The sequence below is a fragment of the Patella vulgata genome, chromosome 9 (genome assembly GCF_932274485.2).
Source record: "Patella vulgata chromosome 9, xgPatVulg1.2, whole genome shotgun sequence".
Lineage (NCBI taxonomy): Eukaryota > Metazoa > Mollusca > Gastropoda > Patellidae > Patella > Patella vulgata.
The window spans coordinates 44,147,885-44,168,509 of NC_065887.2; the positions used below are offsets into that span (position 1 = coordinate 44,147,885).

At 36.3% G+C, this 20,625-nt stretch overlaps 1 protein-coding gene across 1 annotated transcript; it reads right to left on the reverse strand.

Annotated features, from left to right (window-relative positions):
- Positions 1–856: 856 nt before the first annotated feature.
- LOC126832083 (uncharacterized) lies at positions 857–10,595 on the reverse strand. The gene is made up of 3 exons (XM_050562764.2): positions 10,190–10,595; positions 4,204–5,388; positions 857–3,498 (listed from the first exon to the last, which is right to left on the reverse strand). The coding sequence occupies exons 2-3, from the start codon at positions 5,363–5,365 to the stop codon at positions 2,966–2,968; spliced, it is 1,695 nt and encodes a 564-aa protein (XP_050418721.2). The 5' UTR covers positions 5,366–5,388; positions 10,190–10,595; the 3' UTR covers positions 857–2,965.
- Between the last annotated feature and the right edge of the window lie 10,030 nt (positions 10,596–20,625).

The window sequence follows — 20,625 nt, forward strand, 5'->3', positions numbered from 1 at the left end:
CCGGAAATTTTTCTAGCCCGTGTAAGCAACTCCAAAAGTATCCGAGAGGCGAAGAAGCGGAACTGACCTTGTATGGACCCCCCCCCCCCCCTCCCCCAAGAAAATTTTGGAATATTTGACGGCCGCAAACGCACTTTACTGCTTCCAGCCCGTAAAATTAGTGTTTTATTAGATTTCGGGCACTTTATTTTGCAAGTAGATGAAATCAAATTTTTTTTTTTTTTCAATTTACCCGTCTGCCCGAAAGGGCTTGGGGTTTAACGTCTGCATCAGCCAGTCGAAAGAAGATGATCATACGCCATGCAGTGTGCTATGAAGGGAATTTATCCCGGGCAGATTGCGTTACGAGATACTATTTTTACGACTGCCAACTGTCAAGTTATAAACTGAAAGTGAAACCCGGTTTGTCATCCTAGCCGAACGACTAGGCGCTCTCATCCCAGTCGAACGACTTGACCTCTCATCCCAGCCGAAGGACTAAGCGCTCTCATCATCCTTGCTACAATGACGAAAGGAACCCAGAGTGGAAAATCATCCGGCCTCACACTCACGGAATAAAGATGTAGCGGGAAGTCCACGACCGTCACATTGTCCACACCACCATTTCAATTTCCCCACAAAAAATATTTGGTTGAGCAAGGGTCCCTACTTGTTCTTATCATCACTTGTGCCAATAACAATACTTGTGGTAATAACAATTTAGATTCTTGATACAAAATAAAACCCTATTCCTCAAACAATCCAAATTTCACCCTGCAATTTCTCCCCTTCATCTGGAAGGTACCTTGAATGGGAAAGCTGTGTCCATAAGAAAATATGGGAGGTGGTCAGTAAAATATGAAAAACTTGAGTCGTATACAATCTAATGAATTTATTTTCAATCTATTTTTTAACTATAGTTATTAAAACAAAATGTATTATCTATAAAATTTGAATACGAAAGTAAAAATGATTATATACATATATGTATTTTCTATATGACATATGTTTTTATATTACCTGTAAATCCAGGTATGATATATTTATATATAACTATAACATGGTATAAAACCAACAAATTAATAACTATATTATAAACACCTGCTTCTTCCCTATCCAGATTAAACAATTCTGTAGCCTTATAATCAGTAAAACACTGCCCAGACAATATCCCGTTCCGAAATCTGTGACCCCTTCCCCCGCACACAGACCCAAGCCATTTTAGCTGTCTAGGCCCCACCCCCACACACCCTAACACCTATCATCCTTAGCTGTCTACGGACCTCACACACACCTAATCTACTTTAGATATCTAGGCCCCACTCACACACATATCCAATCTCCTGTCTACGCCCCCACTCACACATGCCAAATAACAAATTCACGTTAGCTATCATGCAACGCCCCCGCACACATACCCAATCTACGTTAGCTGTCTACGACTTCGCGCACATACCAAATCTACTTTAGCTGTCTACGGCTTCGCGCACATACCAAATCTACTTTAGCTATCTACAGCCCCCCCCCCCCAACACACCCATACCCAATCTTATTCTGCACAAAGAGATCCATCTACTAAAAGGCAGCCATATCCAAAAAACAGTATATTGTTTTGTAATGCGGTACTACTACGTCTCACACCCTACACACAAAGACTGAAAAAACATTTTCTATTTGATTAAATGGAAGCAGAATAAATACTTCTCAAAATTCTAGGAAGTAGGCTATTGTTAGTGTCTCCGACTAAAATCGTCGATTTAGGACTTAAAATGTCGGTCAACTAGTTTAGTGTCTGTTCTCCAGCTAACTGTAGATAATATACAAAATGCTCTCTCTCTCTCTCTCTCTCTCTCTCTCTCTGCCTAAAACAACCTTTACGGAAGTTCTGTACAACACTCATTGTACTAAAATAATAAATGAAATGAACTGGGGTTTAACGTCCTACTGTGCTAATGAAGATGGACATACGCCTTTTGCCCGGACAGCGGCGCTACGGCCTACTCATATCGAATTCCAACTGCGAAGGGATCTTTTACGTGCACGCCAATGTGTACACGGGTCCTCGGATTTTCATACATTACAACGACTATACAGATGTCTTTGTCAGGCCCTCCCGTCCTGCACCACTGACAAAAGGAAGCCACGCCGGAAAATCCCGATGAACTCCCTCGGCTAATCGAGCCAGCGTCTAAATCACTTTGCCACCGTGGATCCCACTAAAATAATAAATTAGAACTGTGTCAAGGCTGAAACAAACCCTAAGGAGCTCCAAAGATACATTACACAGTAAGACTGTTTTATTTGGTTCAAGTATTTGATTAGCTTGAGTCGATGTGATTGTGATGGGTCCAACTTGAGTGTGTTTACTAATTTTAATCTCCACACAATCAACTTATGCTTTTATGTGAGTGTAGAATTTTGGACGGACGATCTTCAGATACAATCCTGTCAACTCAACATTTTTAATTGATATCAAAATGAAAGCTAATTGAAATTGCACCCCCAATCAAGCGGCATTCCGTGGTGTAAATGGGAATCTTGTGAACACAATCATATAAGGGATAGGATGATTTCAGGGTGGGGTTCAACATCCGATTGAAGCTTATTCTTTAAAATATTATTAAACCTGTATTTACAAATAAACTAATAGCCGAGATTGTTTTATATAATAAACAACAAATAGTCACGTGATATAATCACATGATGTTCAGACATAAACCAGTTTTCATTGACTGACAGGAAGCACTAATTAACGGAGGACAAAAATAACGATTAACCAGTTAACTACCATGACAAAAGTAAAGGTTAACCGGTTTACTACTAAAGTAACGGTTAACCGGTTTACTATTAAAGGAATTCTGGAAACGGCATATCCTTTGTCACACACGATACTAGCGACATATTATTTTTAATTTATACATATTTTATTTTGTAAGTAAATGTTGTTAATATTTGCAAGTATCTGATCATTCTATATTAAGAAAAATTAAATTAACAATAGAGCATAAATAATTGGAATACCAATAACAACAATTATCATGGTGGAAACGAAGCCATATTTCAAATATCCCATGAAAGTCAGTGGTTCGTCCAACGTTTCCTTAGCTTTCTGAGCCACCAATAAGTTGGCTACACTACCAAATAATGTAAGATTGCCCGCTATGGTAGAACACCATCCTAAATACAAAACCAGAGCAAATTGGTTTTTGCAGGGTTCCAACTGATCTAGAACTATTATAGTCAAAGGAACATTACTGAAAATATTAGAACAGAAAATAACAAAAACACAGAGAATAACAATCGTGTGGGTATCATCTAAGTTGGCGTCAGCCAGACCCATTTGCTTCCAGATCCATCGAGGAATTCTGGTAGTGTTAATACCATGAAGCCAAACAAAGATACCAAAGAACATCATAATCACTCCCCAATCAACTCTTCCCATAATAACAGACGCATTTTTCTTGTTAAAAGCTGCATCAACAACCAGCGCTATTGTTGCACCGAGCATAGGCACCAAACCTGTAGAAATAGAAATAGTATACTTAAAGATTTGCACCAAATATACAGAAGCTTACACAATACACACTCTAGCTGTAGGACGGACACAAGAGAAGTTGACACAATATATTATACTCTAGCTGTCTAGCTGTAGACAATAAGACGGGCACGAGACAAGATAAATTAACAATTAGCGGTCTATTCCAGGTAGCAATTTTATTACTGAGATATTCACGTGACTAGTGGTTGGATATAATGTGGGTTAGAAACCATTGAAGGATACCAAACACCACTTGACGATTGATACTTTCCCCTTTAAATCGTTCACGTACCATTAACCTTATCTTATCTTTAATTTTGTTTAACTTATACCTTTCACGATTTATTACACACTGTCATTGAGACTAACGGGAGTTTTTGTTTGTTTTTCTTTTAGTTAGCATTAATTACACGATTTAAACAGAAACGTTTTGTCAGACTTCCATATTATCATATCGTAATGGCACGCCCGTATTCTATACACAAGGTCTAGTATACACTGTGCTATTCAACGACGAAGACATCGCCCCTATGACCTGGAAACTTGGCGTTAAAGAATCTCAAGCAAGCCTTCTAGCTGCATCTCCAACCCCCGTCTGCTAACACCGCTACAATTATATTACTTTAAACTAGAAAGAAGCGATTCTGGCTTACCCATGTCAAAAGAAATAAGTGAATGTGACTTACCTATGTCAAAAGAAAAGTCACCAACTTTTATAAACATGAGAACAATTACCACCACCAATAAAACACATAGAAATATTTTAAAGCCTCGAGAATGACTTTGGTTGAATGTGTAACCGGGATCCTGTTCGATAATAATTTGTTTGTCTGCTGGTTTGGTTGTTTTATCTATTATATTAATAACTAAAGCACTGTCAGCTTTATAGTTAGTTTCCAGTGCATTATCTTTATCCGTGGCCAAATCATCATCATCATTATTAACATGTCTTGATTTCCTATTTCCGTCTTCTGAAAAGATGATGGACCTCTCAGCTGTTCCTAGATCACCACCACCATTAACTTCATCTTCTCCTTTTATCATACCCGGTTTGGGTCTTGAATAAACCCCAGAGGAACCATATTTCCTTATCTTTAATCGAAGACGTACTTTGTAGTGCAATATTAGAAATCCATAATTAATCCCAAAACCAATTAATGCTGGCACGCCCAAATAGATGATACTTCGGACTAAAGTCAGAGTACTCTCTCTAAACTTTTCATTGTCCGTTCGAGAAGCGATTAACGCCATTTGTGGATTTCCAAATATTGTCGTAACGCTACCAATATTAGCCGATGTTGCTATGGCTAAGAGAAGGGTCTGAAGTTCGGCAGCTCGGCGATTCTGTTTTTCCCAATATTTTAAGAAGATTGGGGTAAGAATAACACAAGCCGCATCATTTGTAAACAAAGCGGAAAAGATAAATGTTACCAGACTCACTCTCCAGATATAGTTGGCGAACGAATGAGATTCTTTTAATGATATTTTCAGAATTTTTCCAATCATTTTCTCCCGTTCAAAGAACTGTGACAGCAGCATCATCCCAAGAAGCAGGAATATGGTCCGGAGATTCTCTGTTTCACCCAGAAGATGGTAAACTTCTTTCTGGGATAGGACGGTTGTTATCACCATAAGTGCTGCACCGGTTAAAACCGACGTGGTCGTACCAATAGGAAACTTTCGGATCGTAAACAGAACGAAAGGTAAAATTAGAAGGAAAGATAAACTGCCACAGATGACTGTAGTGGTGTCAGCCAAGGTGTAGTCCAGTTTCATTGCTGGTAGGGTAGTATTGCCATCACCACACACCGACGTGGATCTAGCTAAAGTTTCGTTCATCTCCATCATCTGTGTTTACTGGTTGTTAATACCTTTAAAATAAGACAAAATAAACAAAATCAGATCATATTAGAGAATTTAAAAATTAAAAAGAAAAAGGTTGTTCTACCGAAAAAAAAGTGTTCTGTAGTAAAAATCTAAACGTTTTATTTTACATCACATTATAACCATTGCAAGTTGTTCACGGTATTCTATCTTTAGTACACTTGTACTACATGTACTTGTATGTATTTATTCATTGAAAGCATGAGAAGAACTGTTTTAGTCAATTGACGTGCCTTATTCGATAACCTATCAAACACATTTACAAAAGACGGTAACTACAAGTTATTCTTTCACTGAGTTACCAAAACATCTAAAAACTAAAAAAAAAGTATACAGTAGATTGACTAATACATTAACTGTGGTATGTTTCTATTCATATTTTCTTCGTCAACCGACGTGATTTCGATTCCCCGTGCAACTACTGCCCTCGTGGATTTCCTCCGGGTCCTCTGGTTTCTTCCCACTACTAAAGACCCCTACACGTAAGCGAATTATTGAAATAAAACTGAACCATGTGTTAGCCCCGGAATGACCTAGTTTGTGTCGAGTGGACGTTAAACTGGATTAGAACCCAGTCTGCTGCTTCTGATTAAATAAAGAAATGGAGAATCAAGACTATGTTTTTTTATCATACCGACTTCAGTAATGATGATCGAGACTAGGCCCAAAATTCGATCGCTAAATTCTCGGTTCAGAGTGGATCAATTTGACTGACATTTTCAACAAATTGCCAATACATTATCTAGTTTTTAACTATTATAGTGACAACTACTAGCTCTTTATCTCATCTCCCATAATGTATCTTTAATGGTATAGAAGGGCGCCAAAACAAACAAAACATGTGGCCCGAAACAGAAATGAGGCCTCAGTAAATTTATGACATATAACCTTATTCTGAACCCTAAAATGTATAACCGTTTGAAGTTGTCTATTAAAGTAGTTACACGGGTAAGGTATATACTACTGTTTATATTATTATTCATGTCACATTTGTATTATATTATAATTTATATTACATTAGATAAGATGGAAATAAAGCTACTGGAAGGTCAACCACCTTCACAAAATATAGACTCGACTCAAGAGATATGACATGTGTATTATTTATCACTTACAATGTCCGTGTACTCTGTGTGTTGTATGTTGTATGTGATGTGTGCTGTGTATGCTGAGTGTGTGCAATGTGTTATGTGTGTGTGATGTTGTATGTTGTGTGTGATGTGTGTTGTAGGTTGTATGTTGTATGTGATGTGTGCTGTGTGTGTGTGTTGTATGTGTGCAATGTGTTACGTGTGCTATGTAATGTGTTTGTGATGTTTGTAATGTGTGTTGTATGTTGTGTGTAAATGTAATGTGTGTAATGTGTGCTGGGTGTGTGTTGTACGTGTATGTGTGTTATGTGTGTTGTGTGTTTAGTTCCTAGTCATCGTCGGAAGCGGGAGGGGGGGGGGGCTGGAAAGGTACAGTATATAGTCGTTCGAATGGGACTTGTCTACGATATTACCCTTGGTTGAAGTGCACGTGGAACTCCAGGTACGAACGAAAAAAAACTAAAACCCGTGTACACCTTGGTGTGTACGCGACAAAAGACTTGACGGTTGGAATTCAATTTCTGTACGGGTAAATTTTCTCTCGTGGCACACTTCATGTCGTAAGTCCGTCTTCAGTTGTCCGGTCGTATCCTCGTCTTCAGTAGCCCGGTCGTATGTCGGTCCTCAGTAGTCCGGTCGTATGTGGGTCTTCAGTTGTCCGGTCGTATGTCGGTCTTCAGTTGTCCGGGCGTATGTCGGTCTTCAGTAGCCCGGTCGTATGTCGGTCTTCAGTTGTCCGGTCGTATGTCGGTCTTCAGTAGTCCGGTCGTTGGTGAAAGGTAAGACGTTAAACCCCATTTCATTCATTCATTGTAAATGGAAAAACCCAAATCTTGACCCGAGTTAGACTTAACAAGCCAACAGTGAGACTGATATTGTCCATCGCTGAAATCCCAAAATAAATGGATGACACATATAAATTAATCTCACATTTATTTTTTTTTTCAAAAGTATCGAGCTATCAAATTGTACACCAAGTTTCATCACTATCTACCAAATAGAATCAAGATTATCTTGTCCCAAAGCATCGACCAATGAAATTGATTAGTTCTGCTTAGCTTCAGCTCGAATTGTTAATCATTGAACTCAGTCAAGACATTCACCTAATGAACATCTGCATCAAGTTTAACCATTCGACCTCAATTAAAAGCAGAGTTGTTATGTTCCAAAGTCTTGACCAATCAAATTGCTTATCGCTCCTTAGCTTAAGCAGAAAATTCTCACCATCGTTCTTAGTCAAGGTAATGATATAATGAAACTATATTCAGAGTTTCATCGCTCTCACTTCATTATAACCAAAGTTATCGTGCCCCAAAGCATCAACCAATCCGATTGCTTATCTCTGCTTACCGTAAGTAGACAACAATTGTCATCTTTGAACTCCATCAAGGTACTGACCTAATAAACACTTACACCAAGTTTGAACATTTTAGCTCAATTAGAAAGAGAGTTACTGTGTCCCAAAAAGTGTGACGGACAGACGGACGGACGGGCGTACAGACAGACAGACAGACGGACGGACGGACGAACCCATTTAAATAGTCCCCTGCTTTCTTCGAAAGGCGGGGGACAATTTGTGAAGGCTTCGATAAATGGAATTAACAGTTTGTAGATAATAGATAAGTGTTAAAGATGAACACGAGTATATAAATATCCAACACAGTTGACCCTAATTAATCCATCAAATATAATAAATGAAATGAAATGTTGTTTTATGGCACGTCAAATATAATAAAAATCATGGACAAATACACAAAACTTGTGAGAACAATTTCATAATGAAAGGGGAAACAAGGCTGTCGTGGTAAACGGTAAGCATACCCTCCCTGGCGCCCGACACCCATAAATTACAGAGCATATTAAATTTGAAAGATAGACGTCGTGGACTACTTCCCGTCAGTGTGAAACAACTAGCAACCTTTTACCCGTATTAATCAATGTCTTCTTGTTTGTTTGTATTTACTATAATTTACGCTGGCAACATGTCCTTGTTTGTGTATTTACTATATATTACAGTATTTGGCTTTCTGTTGATCACAGATCAACGTAGGAATGTTGGTGATTTTAATTTCTCCCCCCCCCCTCCCCCATAAAAAAAATACCGCAAATAAAAACACACAAAAAAACAACAAAAAAACAAACGGTGGATTGTTGTGGATAACAACTCATTATATTTTTCCACAATTAAAATGTTTCGTAAATTTATTTTGTTAACAATTTCAACGTTAAATATTCGCTTAGAGACAAAGGTACAAGTGTTGTTTGTGATATTCCAACAATAATCCTACCATCGAACGTACAACTGTTGTTTGTGATATTCCAACAATAATCCTACCATCGAACGTACAACTGTTGTTTGTGATATTCTGACACACTAATACTACCATCAAACAATATAATGAAAAGAATATTTTTATCTTTACACAGCATTTAAAATTATTTCAAGTTTTTATATTGTTTACCATTTTATTTTATGTTTAGATTCTACTGTATTTCATTTTACGGATTGAGGAATATTTTGAACAATTGATAAATTTCATTCTATATTTATAAAGATATGAAGAATTGATAATTTGTCAGGATATAGTCAACACATTTCTGCATATCATTTTCGCTTAAATATTTTGACGGGCCTCTTTTTAATTGGATTGAATCTAAGTCAAGGGGGATTATCTGTCCTTGAAAATTGATGTTTTTTTAAATAATCAGTTTGTGTACCGGTATATTTTATCAATTTGAGTACCAGTATATTTTATCAATTTGAGTAGCGGTATATTTTATCAATTTGAGTACAGTAATATTTTATCAATTTGAGTACAGGAATATTTTATGGCGAAAATTAGATATTGTCCGTAAATAAATGAAAATGGCGATCCCCCAGATTTAAGACTTCTTTAGATGTTGACATGATCAAGTGGAAGGGGGTTAATGTAGAGGTAGATACCAAATTTAATAAAACAAAAAGATATATTTATCTTTTAAAAAAAAAAATGAAAGATGTGTAGTCATTTTAAATTGGTTTGTATAATTGGTTTGTATAATTAGTTTGCATAATTAGTTTGTATAATTAGAAAAAAGAACTAAACTAAATATTGTTTTATCAGAAAGTGTCACTTGAAGATAACTGACCTCAATGATTTGTAGCTTGCATAAGCCTAATTTACGTATGTAAGTTATGTGTTGCACGTATGTAAGTTATGTATTGTATGGTTTTATAGACGTTATTTCAGTGTGTCATATACTAGTTTGAATATGCATAACAATATGTTATTGTGATTCACCGTACTTCAATCTTATCACTATTAATGTGTTTAAGCAATAAACTTACACTAGTTAAAATACAATATAACCATTCGGGGAGACTGAAAACAGAAATATCAGGGGTTGAAAACATCACAGAGAATTTAAACTACCAAACTGTAAGAAAAAACCTTTACAACGACACATGAGAAACCAAAAGCCCGACGTACGAATATGAATACATAAAATCATATGAAACTGATTGTTTGAACCGCATGACACAATTATATGGAATACATATGAAAGATTTATTTTTATCGACGTTTCAACGAGTGATAAAGTCAAGCGAGTCCTAGTCTAAATATTGCCAGATAAAAACAACTGAGTAACCTGTATTCCATATAATTGTGTCATGTAAAGTAAGATAGTCACTAATAAATTATATAGATATATTTACCTTGTAGAGGTCCTACTTGTGATACCTACTATCATATCTCTGTCTTAAAATCAAGTGGTGTGTAACTTTTAAATAAGTAATCAAATTTACATACTGTTTTTATTATTTATACATCTATCTATGTAACTGATATCCTACCCGAGATGTCATTTACACCATCGTAACACTTCATTTTTATACACGTTTCACTAACCAACAAGAATCCTTTATCCCTTCATTTTTGCACCAATCACGTTTCAGGGGGACGTGAAGATATTCCGGGGTCTATCACCCCCTGCGTGTGTGCATCCATTTTATCAAACCGCCATTAAGCGGATCCTAGGACGCCAAAGCTGACATCTTTCTTATGGCTGTATTAATTTAACTGTAAAATGACGAAGCACATACATCAAGCAGGCCTTTCAATGTCAACCATTATTTCATCTCTCTGGATTTAATCCAATATTTAGAATACCTGGAATATTAATCTGAATTTTTAATATAAAAAAAAAAATAAAATACGAAAGTAATTTCTAAAGTTAGCTTTTTATCATTCCACGTGGCCTTTTATATCACATGACTTTATATCAATCAATAAATAACATCTGATACCACGAGGCACCGTAGATAAACTTCAATACGTCATTATTCTGTAGAAAGCTTTTATCTTAATTGTAGAAAAACAAGGAAACAAACATCGCTTCTCTTGAAGACCGATAAAAAGGTGAACCGTATCTCATATAATTCACATAAAACACAAGATAGAGTGAAATCTCTTCAAACCTACCACCAGGTCAATATGATTATAGAAAAAAAAAAAGGTTAGAAAACTTATTGATTTTTAAAACATATGTACATGTAAACAGGTTCTGCCATTACCTTCAACGGGATATATTCCCATGGTTGCACAATTACCGAAACCTTTGTTCAATCGATCAACCATCAAATATCAACAAACTAGGTTATGTGTAATCCACTTAGAATTGACGGAATATTCTTGCCGGCTCAAGTCAAACCTGAGAATGTATCAATATCATCGGTAACCTATGGTCACTATACACCAGTGCTTCTCAACCGGGGTCCATGTGCACCCCCAGGCGTGAAATCGAAATGCTCGGGGGTGAAATTTGGAAAAAGGAGGAATTGGGGGTGAATTATACACAAAGGGGTGAATTTTGTGAATAGGGGGGAATTTGCATGAATTGAGTTTTCAGACTCCTGACTGGGACCCATCAGTCAGAATGTTGCCGACCACAAACCCGCGTAGCCATTGGTCGGAAACTAAATGGCTGACTAGCACCAGCATAATTAATTTCGACGCTGAGTATAATGGTGCTTATCCTATCTAGCTGTACTGTTGATTGTCCGGGAAGTGGGTAACCTAGTCTCATCTCAATGTGAAATAGACTATAGGCAGCTAGGTAGGATAGATCATCGATCGTTTAGTTTCTTTTTAAACCCAAACTCTGCACGACCTGAATGGGGGTTTCCAATTTAATTTCAATCACTTGTCTTTAGTATTGGTTGCTCAATTCTCAGTTTCTCCGTGTCAGTGTGACAATAAGCACTGTATTGTGCGATTGTGCATTATTACCTCTGCAGTATCACGCACCAAAGCTAGTGTCATAGTGACTTAATATCATGGCTACGAAAGCGAAGGTGAAAGTTCGAAAATATTCAATTGATTATCTGAATTTTTGATTTATTGCGGCACCTCACGATGAACGATTACACCTGTGTCTGTTATGTGATCAAACGTTGGGCAATGATTCCATGAAACCGATAAAACTTGAATAACATTTGAAAGCTAAACATCAGGAGCATGCCAAAAAAACAGTCAAATATTTCAAAGGCTTAAAACTCAAACAGGAAAAAGAAAAACCAAAGTCAATCGAGTCATTGTTCCGAAAACATGTGTCAAATTTGGAACGCGGGTTGGAGGCTAGTTACGAAATATCGTTATTGATTGCAAAGAATGGAAAACCTCACTCAATCGGTGAAGAGTTGATCAAGCCAGCATTATAAGTATTCGCCCACAGACTTTGATATTACCTTTCCCCGCTTCGTATCTCGTGGAGTGTGCATTCAGCGCCGTAGCGGATTTATTGACAAAAAAACGAGGCAGTCTGAACATTACTAAACGCGGCGATCTACGCCTGAAGTTAACAAAGTTAGTTCCGGATGTTAAGACCCTTGTTCAAAAACACCAAGCACAAGGTGCTCACTAAACAAGGGTCATGACATCTCCATTGTGCTTTTAATGTGTAAATCCATGGCATCTGTTCATTAAATATGTGTTTGAAACGATACCTAATGAGCATGTTTCAGTTTTTAGTTTTTAGTAATTTGATGTTTTATAGTGCCAGGGGTGAATAGCGGAGGACACATTTCTCAAGTGGGGAATTGTATCATAAAGGTTGAGAAGCACTGCTATACGCAGTTCAGTGGCCGAAGTCGGCAGTATTGGACTAGCTAAATGTAAGGTAATCCTAGATGTTCATACGAAGGTAATGGTAAGCATACAGTACTTCGTACATGACATCCACCACTACATCTCCTTATTTACACCCCTTATTACAAGAGGCGTTAAAAGTACAGTTTCATTCTATGCTGCAAACTTTACACCAGGGGCTAAGTGAGAGGGACGCAACGACGAGCTTTGTGTCATGGTTTTTGCGGTCCCTTGAGTTTTTGCGGACCTGGCAAATGGCCCAAAAAAATCGGGGTTTTAATGTGGTTTTTAACATTATAATCCTAATCATAGTGCTCAATCAGTGTCAAACATATACCATGGGTCAGATATACTACATATCGACTCTAGCATGTTCCACATAGCCCAATATTACCCGGTGGCACTGGGAGGGACTGACACCACCCCCCACATATCAATATTGGGGTTTTTTGGCGGGCTCGGACGGGATGTTATTCCTTATGCAAAATAATTAGTAACTACGCCCCTGTTATCTAAATTATTAACATTAATTAACTTATCCGGACCATAATCAACTCTCGATGTCATCGTTAGCCTTATATATTTACTGGATTTGAGTAGATTTTGTGATGGACAATTTAACGTAAAAATGGATAATTCAGACTTTGTTTTTTTTATCATACCAACATCAGTAATGACGATCGAGTCTAGCCTAGAATTCGATGGCTAATATTGAAGCAATTTGACTGAAATGTTCAGGAAATCCCCTCTTCATTATCTAGTTTTTAACTATTATAGACAGAACTGTCATATCTTTATCTAATCTACCTAATGTCCCTTTAAATTACCAGTAACTTGTCTTAATCTACGACAACATGTGTTTTTATCCTGAACCGCGACATTTTGTGTGTAAAATTAAAATCTGTAATGTATTAAATTTGTTAGAAGTTAATCCATGTGATGTAAAGACACGCGAGTTCAACAACTAACACGAGAGAAATACAATACACTTGTATGTGGAAGTAAAACAAGATAATATTAATACTGTAGTTTATATGAAGTTTATTAAGAACACATCAGCTTTGTATGCTGCTGGTTTCTATATAATTATTATCAAAAGACCAACCATATCAAATTTATTAACGTTAACATAAATATCTACTTAATTTCAAACCTGACAACTTTATTTATTATGAAAATCTTTATGTGCACAAATGACACCTAATGTATATTTCAAGCAGAACATTAACAAATGTGGTACGTGAATCAAATCGATTTCTTAATATGATTTCAATTCCCATAATCCCTATCGCCCCCTCGCGCCCAACCCCCAACACGCACCTCACTGTAATCAACGTAGAACATTTGATTGGCTACCCAATCAGCTCCCCTGATCGTAATACCGATATGAAACGAACCATGTCAGCTCCCCTAATCGTAATACCGATATGAAACGAACTATGTCAGTTGTGAATGTTTATTATGCAATACAAATTTCTGTTTAGCCGTTTTGGAGTTATTTTTAGCCTAATTTTGGCGTCGGGTAAAGACACTGTATCAACCCGTACAATCAAAGGCAGCTTTTCATTGGGAATGGATGTAATTGTCCATTCAGCAAATCAGCTTGTGTGTTTCCGCATAATATTGTGAATGAACAGTAATGTGATGACCTCTCTATTTATATATTTTGTTTTTAAGATTTATCATTTAATTAATTAATACTTCAATATATTCCTGAATCAATACCAGTCAATTACTAGTCAATATATTCCTGTATCAATACTATAGTCTACGATTACAAATAAAACTGACAACATATCCTTTATCTCCTCAATCGTCGAGAAATTGGTAAAAGCATTCGCCTTGAGTGTCCACTGCGTTGTCCGAGTAACTTTGGAGGCGAATACTTCAGCCGAATTATAAGCCAATAAAATAAAGTGTCCCAGGTATTAGTAAGTCCAGAATAATTAAGTAATTAATAATGTTACAAATGAGACTGATGCCCCGCGCTTCAATCGTAATATAAATATATGACCTCCAGCTATTAAATTAGAGTTTATTCCCCTGATCTCAAGTCACGACCAATCAATTTACTTATTTAGTCGAACGTGTTCACCGTCGCACATGTTTAGATTTAATAATTTTGTGTAATTATAACACCCTGTCGAGAAAACTTACTCTAAGCAGAATACACGCCGCACATTAAGTGAACCCATCGGTTAATTAATACACACTCCATATAGTTTTTAACCCCTCCACCACCAGAACAAACTTTATCTCATAGTGTTTTAATATTCCTTCACATTTAGATTTTTACTTATTTACGAAGATACGGACACATTTGATATACAGCTCACTTCCAAATTACAGCTACCTAATTTCAAATTACAGCATTCGTATTTTCCAGTGATGACATGTGATGAAATTGTATAAAATCTTCCGTTAGAATAAAAAAAATAAAAATAATTCCCGATATACAAATTCAGTTTGTTAGAAAATATTTACGGAAGAATTTAATAACTAATTCAGAAATTTATAAAGTCAACCATTTCGCGGTCTACTAACGACGACGGTAGTAAAGAGAACTGGTGATTTGAACATGCAGTGAAAGCTATGGCCCGCTTTCCATGTCAGCTTTTCCACCAGCGAAAGCCATGGCCCGCGTTCCATGTGTGCTTTTCCACCGGCGAAAATGAAAACATCGGTCTAATGCTAATGTAATGGGACCGTTTCCATCTAGACGACTTTTTCGCATATGTACTTTTCGCTTGCGTGCCCAACTGGATCAACGAATCGCGCTTATTTCTGCCCGTTCAGCTTGGAGACGGGTGTAGTATATACCGAAAAAAATCCGAAAAACCCCTAAATACCGAAAAATAAATAATTACCGTACAAATTGTTAGGTCGGTCATGGGTCAGGCTTGGCCAGGCATAGAAATCGCAGGAAAACTCTAGGTCACGCATGGAAATGGTGGAAACTCTAGGTCGGTCATGGATCACGCTAGGTCACGCATAAGACTTGTGGGGCACTGTAGGTGGGTCATACATTATGTGAGATTAGATAAAGAGCTTGACGTTTTCACTATATTTTTTTAACAACTAGATGATGTAAATGGAGTATGCTGAAAAAAATTTCAGTCAAAACCTTATTTCAAAATCACTGTAGCCTCGATTGTCATTGTTATCACTGTCACGGTGTAGCCTCGATTGTCATTGTTACCACTGTCACAATAATTAACAAAGTCTCGATTATTTATTTTTGAGTTTAATCATCAACGGACGTTGAACAGCAGATCGGATTCAAATCCAATGAAAACTGAACACATAAGAAGGCATCGAGAGTTGATTATGGTCTGGATAAGTTAATTAATGTCTAATTAATAATTTAGATAACAATTCAAGCCTAAAGAAAGATGTGCAATAGGCTGATTTAACTTTTGCATCAGTGTTGGGACTGAGCCACAGACCATCAGTGGGACATATAGATTCTGTCAGTGTTGTACTATGAGAATATCGCTAACTATCAGACATATTCCTAAATCAGTGGTTACCAGCCCTTTAACTATGGCTACACCAGATAATAATTCTGATCTAGTTAATGCAAACCATCAAGAATCCACAGTAAGACGGCTGTCATATTCTCATGACACTCATCATATATTTTATACAACTCTAACTTACGTAAAATCAAATAAACGATTAATCAGACATTTTAATTTCACTTATCGATATATCGATGATGTTCTATCACTGAATAATCCAAAATGTAGTGATTATGTAGAATTCATATATCCTGATGAGCTCGAAATTAAAAAATTGCCATAAACTTAGTGTTAAATTGTACGATAAACGTGATGACTTTGACTTTCCGATTGTTAACTTTCCATTTATTAGTAGTAACATTCCAATATCACCAGCTTATGGAGTGTTTGTGTCTCAACTAATTCGTTACGCGAGAGCTTGTTCATTTTATTCTGAGTTTTTAAGTAGATCGAGGCATTTGTCATCTAAGCTTCAACTACAGGGATACTTGCGAACTAAACTTATTAAAACCCCTCTCGGCTATTATTCTAGATATATTTAATTGACGCGTATAGAATCTCCCTGATAATGTATGTCTACTACATCGTTAACACTGTTCATCACGTGCATTTTGCATACCGATAGTCCATTGGCCAATCACGCTATTTTACCGAGATTTCGCCCAATAGTTTGGATGCATTTATGGTGGGTATGGCGCCAGGCAGGGTAAGCTTACTCCTCTGGACACCTGTTACCACTATTTGTTGTGTATTTTGTACACGGTGAACAGTCCATATGCTGATTACACTATTTTGCCTTATTACACTATTTTGCCTATACCGTTTTTTTAGGACTTCGAATTTTGTCTAATGGCTTGGATTGTTCGTACTTGGTTTTATTTTATTTTTATTACACCAATTGTCATTATGTCTGTCAGAACTAACGCATGGCAAGTCCGACTATCACGTGTCAGGGGAGGGTGACAAGGAACGTATACCTAGTTCAATGGTACGAGCAGGTCAAAAACACTTTGCACACGTAACTAATTGAAATGAAATATACTGTATAATATACGCTATTTATAATATATTGTATGTATTGTATATACTGTATGTATTGTATATACTGTATGTATTGTATGTATTGTATGTATTGTATATACTGTATGTATTATATGTATTGTATGTATTGTATGTATTGTATGTACTGTATGTATTGTATGTATTGTATGTACTGTATGTATTATATGTATTGTATGTACTGTATGTATTGTATGTACTGTATATATACTGTATTATTGTATGTATTGTATATATTGTATGTAGTGTATATATTGTATATATTGTATATATACTGTATATACTGAATGTATTGTATGTACTGTATATACTGTATTATTCTATGTATTGTATGTACTGTATATACTGTATTATTCTATGTATTGTATATATTGTATGTACTGTATTATTGTATATATTGTATGTACATGTATGAATTATATGTACTGTATATCGTCGGTGTCATTCCAAAACCTCGTAAGTCGGCATTTTTTCGAAAATCACTTTTTTGCATAATTTAATTTATTAACATAAAGTACATGATATATCAAAAAATCAGAGTTCTGCGATAAATACTTTTCATTTTTTTTAGCGTGTGACCACACCTCGTATCACGATCGGCCTGATTTTGTTTTTTTCTAAATGCTCGTATCTCGGCAACGTGTTATCGATGAAGATGTCAAAGGCCTTAAAGCGGTATATATGACAAAATTTCGCAGGATAATTGTTGTAATAAGATGTGTCATAGTATGCATAATTTATAGGGAGTAAATAATATCATTTCTTGTATTGTTTTTAAGGTGGAGATTATCTCTTTTTAGTAACATAATAAGGTAAAGGCAATACCAAGTCATTACTGCCAGGCTACGTCAAATAAATCTTATTTAGTGCCCATGTTTGTCAGTTTTACGCTTCTTTATTGAAAATACAAAAGCCACTGCAATAATAACGGCCCACGATAATCTCTTGGTCAAATTCTATAATTCTGACATGAATCTTTTTTTCAGTTTTCAAGCAAAAAAGTCTCGCGGAATCAGTCTAAGATTCTCATATTGCTGTCGATACCCCTCACGTACGTTATTACCCCACTGAGTATCTTGACCTATCTGTACCTACACCTACCTGTAGGCAATACCCATCACGTAAGTTGTCATGCTGATTATTGTGACCTACCTGTGGGTAATAACCCTTAAGTAACTTAATCAACTGTGGTCAGTATCCCTTAAGTAAGCTATACCTGTGGGCAATTTCTCTCAAGTGACTTACCCCACTAGGCATCTTGTTGGCAATAACCCTCCTTAAGTAACTTACCAGACTGAGCGTCTAGACCTACCTGTGGGCAATAACCCCCAAGTAACGTACCCGACTAGGCATCTAGACATACCTGCGGGCAATACTCATCAAGTAACTTATCCCAGTGGGCATATAGACCTACCTATAGGTGATATCTCTCAGGTAACTTAGCCATCTGGACATTTTTACCTACCGGTAGGCAATACCCGTCCAGTAAATGGCACCATGAGCACCTAGGCTTACCCTACTGAGCATCTAGACCTACCTGTGGGCAATACCCATCAATACCGTACCCTACTGAGCATCTAGACTTACCTGTGGGCAATACCCATCAATAGCGTACCCTACTGAGCATCTAGACCTACCTGTGGGCAATACTCCTCAAGTAACTTACCCTACTGAGCATCTAGACCTACTTGTGAGCAATACGCCCCAGACAGCTTACCCCACTAAGCATCTAGACCTACCTGTGGACCATATCCCTCACGCCACTTACCCCACTGAACATACAATGTATATAACTAGCTGCATGCAATATCCCTCAATTAATTACCCTCCTGAACACCTAGACCTACCTTCAATATACCTCAATTTAAGGTATTGAGCTTTTGGGTCTACTTTGCATCTAACTGTTGCCGAAATTCGCACGTAACTTGCCGCCCCTACCTACCCACTGTCAATACCCAAAAAGAGAATGGCATAATACAATACTTATGATTTCCCTTCAATTTTATGCCCAATTTATCTCTAGCAACGCGAATACAAAAGCTCGTAAATCATACAGTTCTGGTACAAAAACGTTCAGAAACAGATTTGGGGGTGAAAACCTCGTAAGTCCGAAATCTTAAAAATGAACAAACGTCAGCTTATATTTGACAGAACATCTAATAGTGGTTATTTTCAAAGGTACAAAAAGAAAATGTTAGGCCAATCCGCCAAGTATCTGATAAGTTATGAAGTTATTTGTTCCTCCTGTAAAATTTTGTTGATCAGACTTACGAGGTTTTAGAATGATACCGACGATATACTGTATTATTGTATGTATTGTATATATAATGTATGTATTGTATATGTATTGTATATATATTGTATATACTGCATATATTGTATATATATTGTATATATATATATATATATATATTGTATATATATTGTATATATATATATATATATATTGTATATATATATATATATATATATATATATATATATATATATATATATATATATATATTGTGTTGAAGAAACATTAAACCATTCTCACAATGGAACAAACTTTTGTTTGACAAGGGAACAGGTTTTTGCTTGGCTTTTGCTTGACAAGTTAACGGCTACGGGAAGTTGTAAGATTTCAGTTTTATCGTTTATTAGAAGAACTGGTAGATATAATTTTAAATGCAGATACACACATGACCTTATTAACGTTCTGGTAGTATGTATTTAATTATTGATTCTTTTAGTTCATATAAAAAGTGAAACAACCTTGTAGTAAAAAAAACACCAGTAAACTGTGGTATATGTTAATAACCTCATAACCTCAAAAACCATTTCCGCGAAAAAAATAGTCAAATTACTTTTAAAAATCATATTTTTAATGTACCCAACAACCTTGGTTTATTCTTAAAGCCGCAGATATCAAATTTTTAACTTTACAGCTTAATTCACGCTAACGTGTAATCAACTGGATTATTTAACATTTTATTAAGAAAACAAAATATAAATATCAACGCTAGATAATCTCCTGGCTTTCATTCAACTAGATTACAAAGATGCGCATCAGATGATTTTAGCCAAGGTTAAAGGTAACCAAGATTACAGGTAACGCTGTCATGTTTTGACCACTTCGTCTGCAGAAGATGCCGAATTTGGGAAAATGTTCAATTCATTATATCTTTGTAAATACTGAATGAATTGAGCCATTTTTGGTTGGACTGATATTCCTTTTATAAATTCAACTATCACAATATTAGACGGGTGTAAAATTCTATTTCCTTTTACTTCCGGTAATTATACAGTTGTATGTGCGGGGGGGGGGGGGTACGACCAATTTAAATAAACTGTGATTATACTGTACGTGGACGTATTATGTTAGCATCCATGTCCGTCCGCCTGAACGTCAGGACATCCGTTAATAATCGTTTGTGGACAATCTA

Coding starts and splice junctions, on each gene's coding strand:
- LOC126832083 (XM_050562764.2), bottom strand. CDS start 5,365: ATGATGGAGATGAACGAAACTTTAGCTAGATCCACGTCGGTGTGTGGT. Junction 3,499..4,203: donor TGACTTTTCTTTTGACATAG/GTAAGTCACATT, acceptor CTATTTCTACAG/GTTTGGTGCCTATGCTCGGT.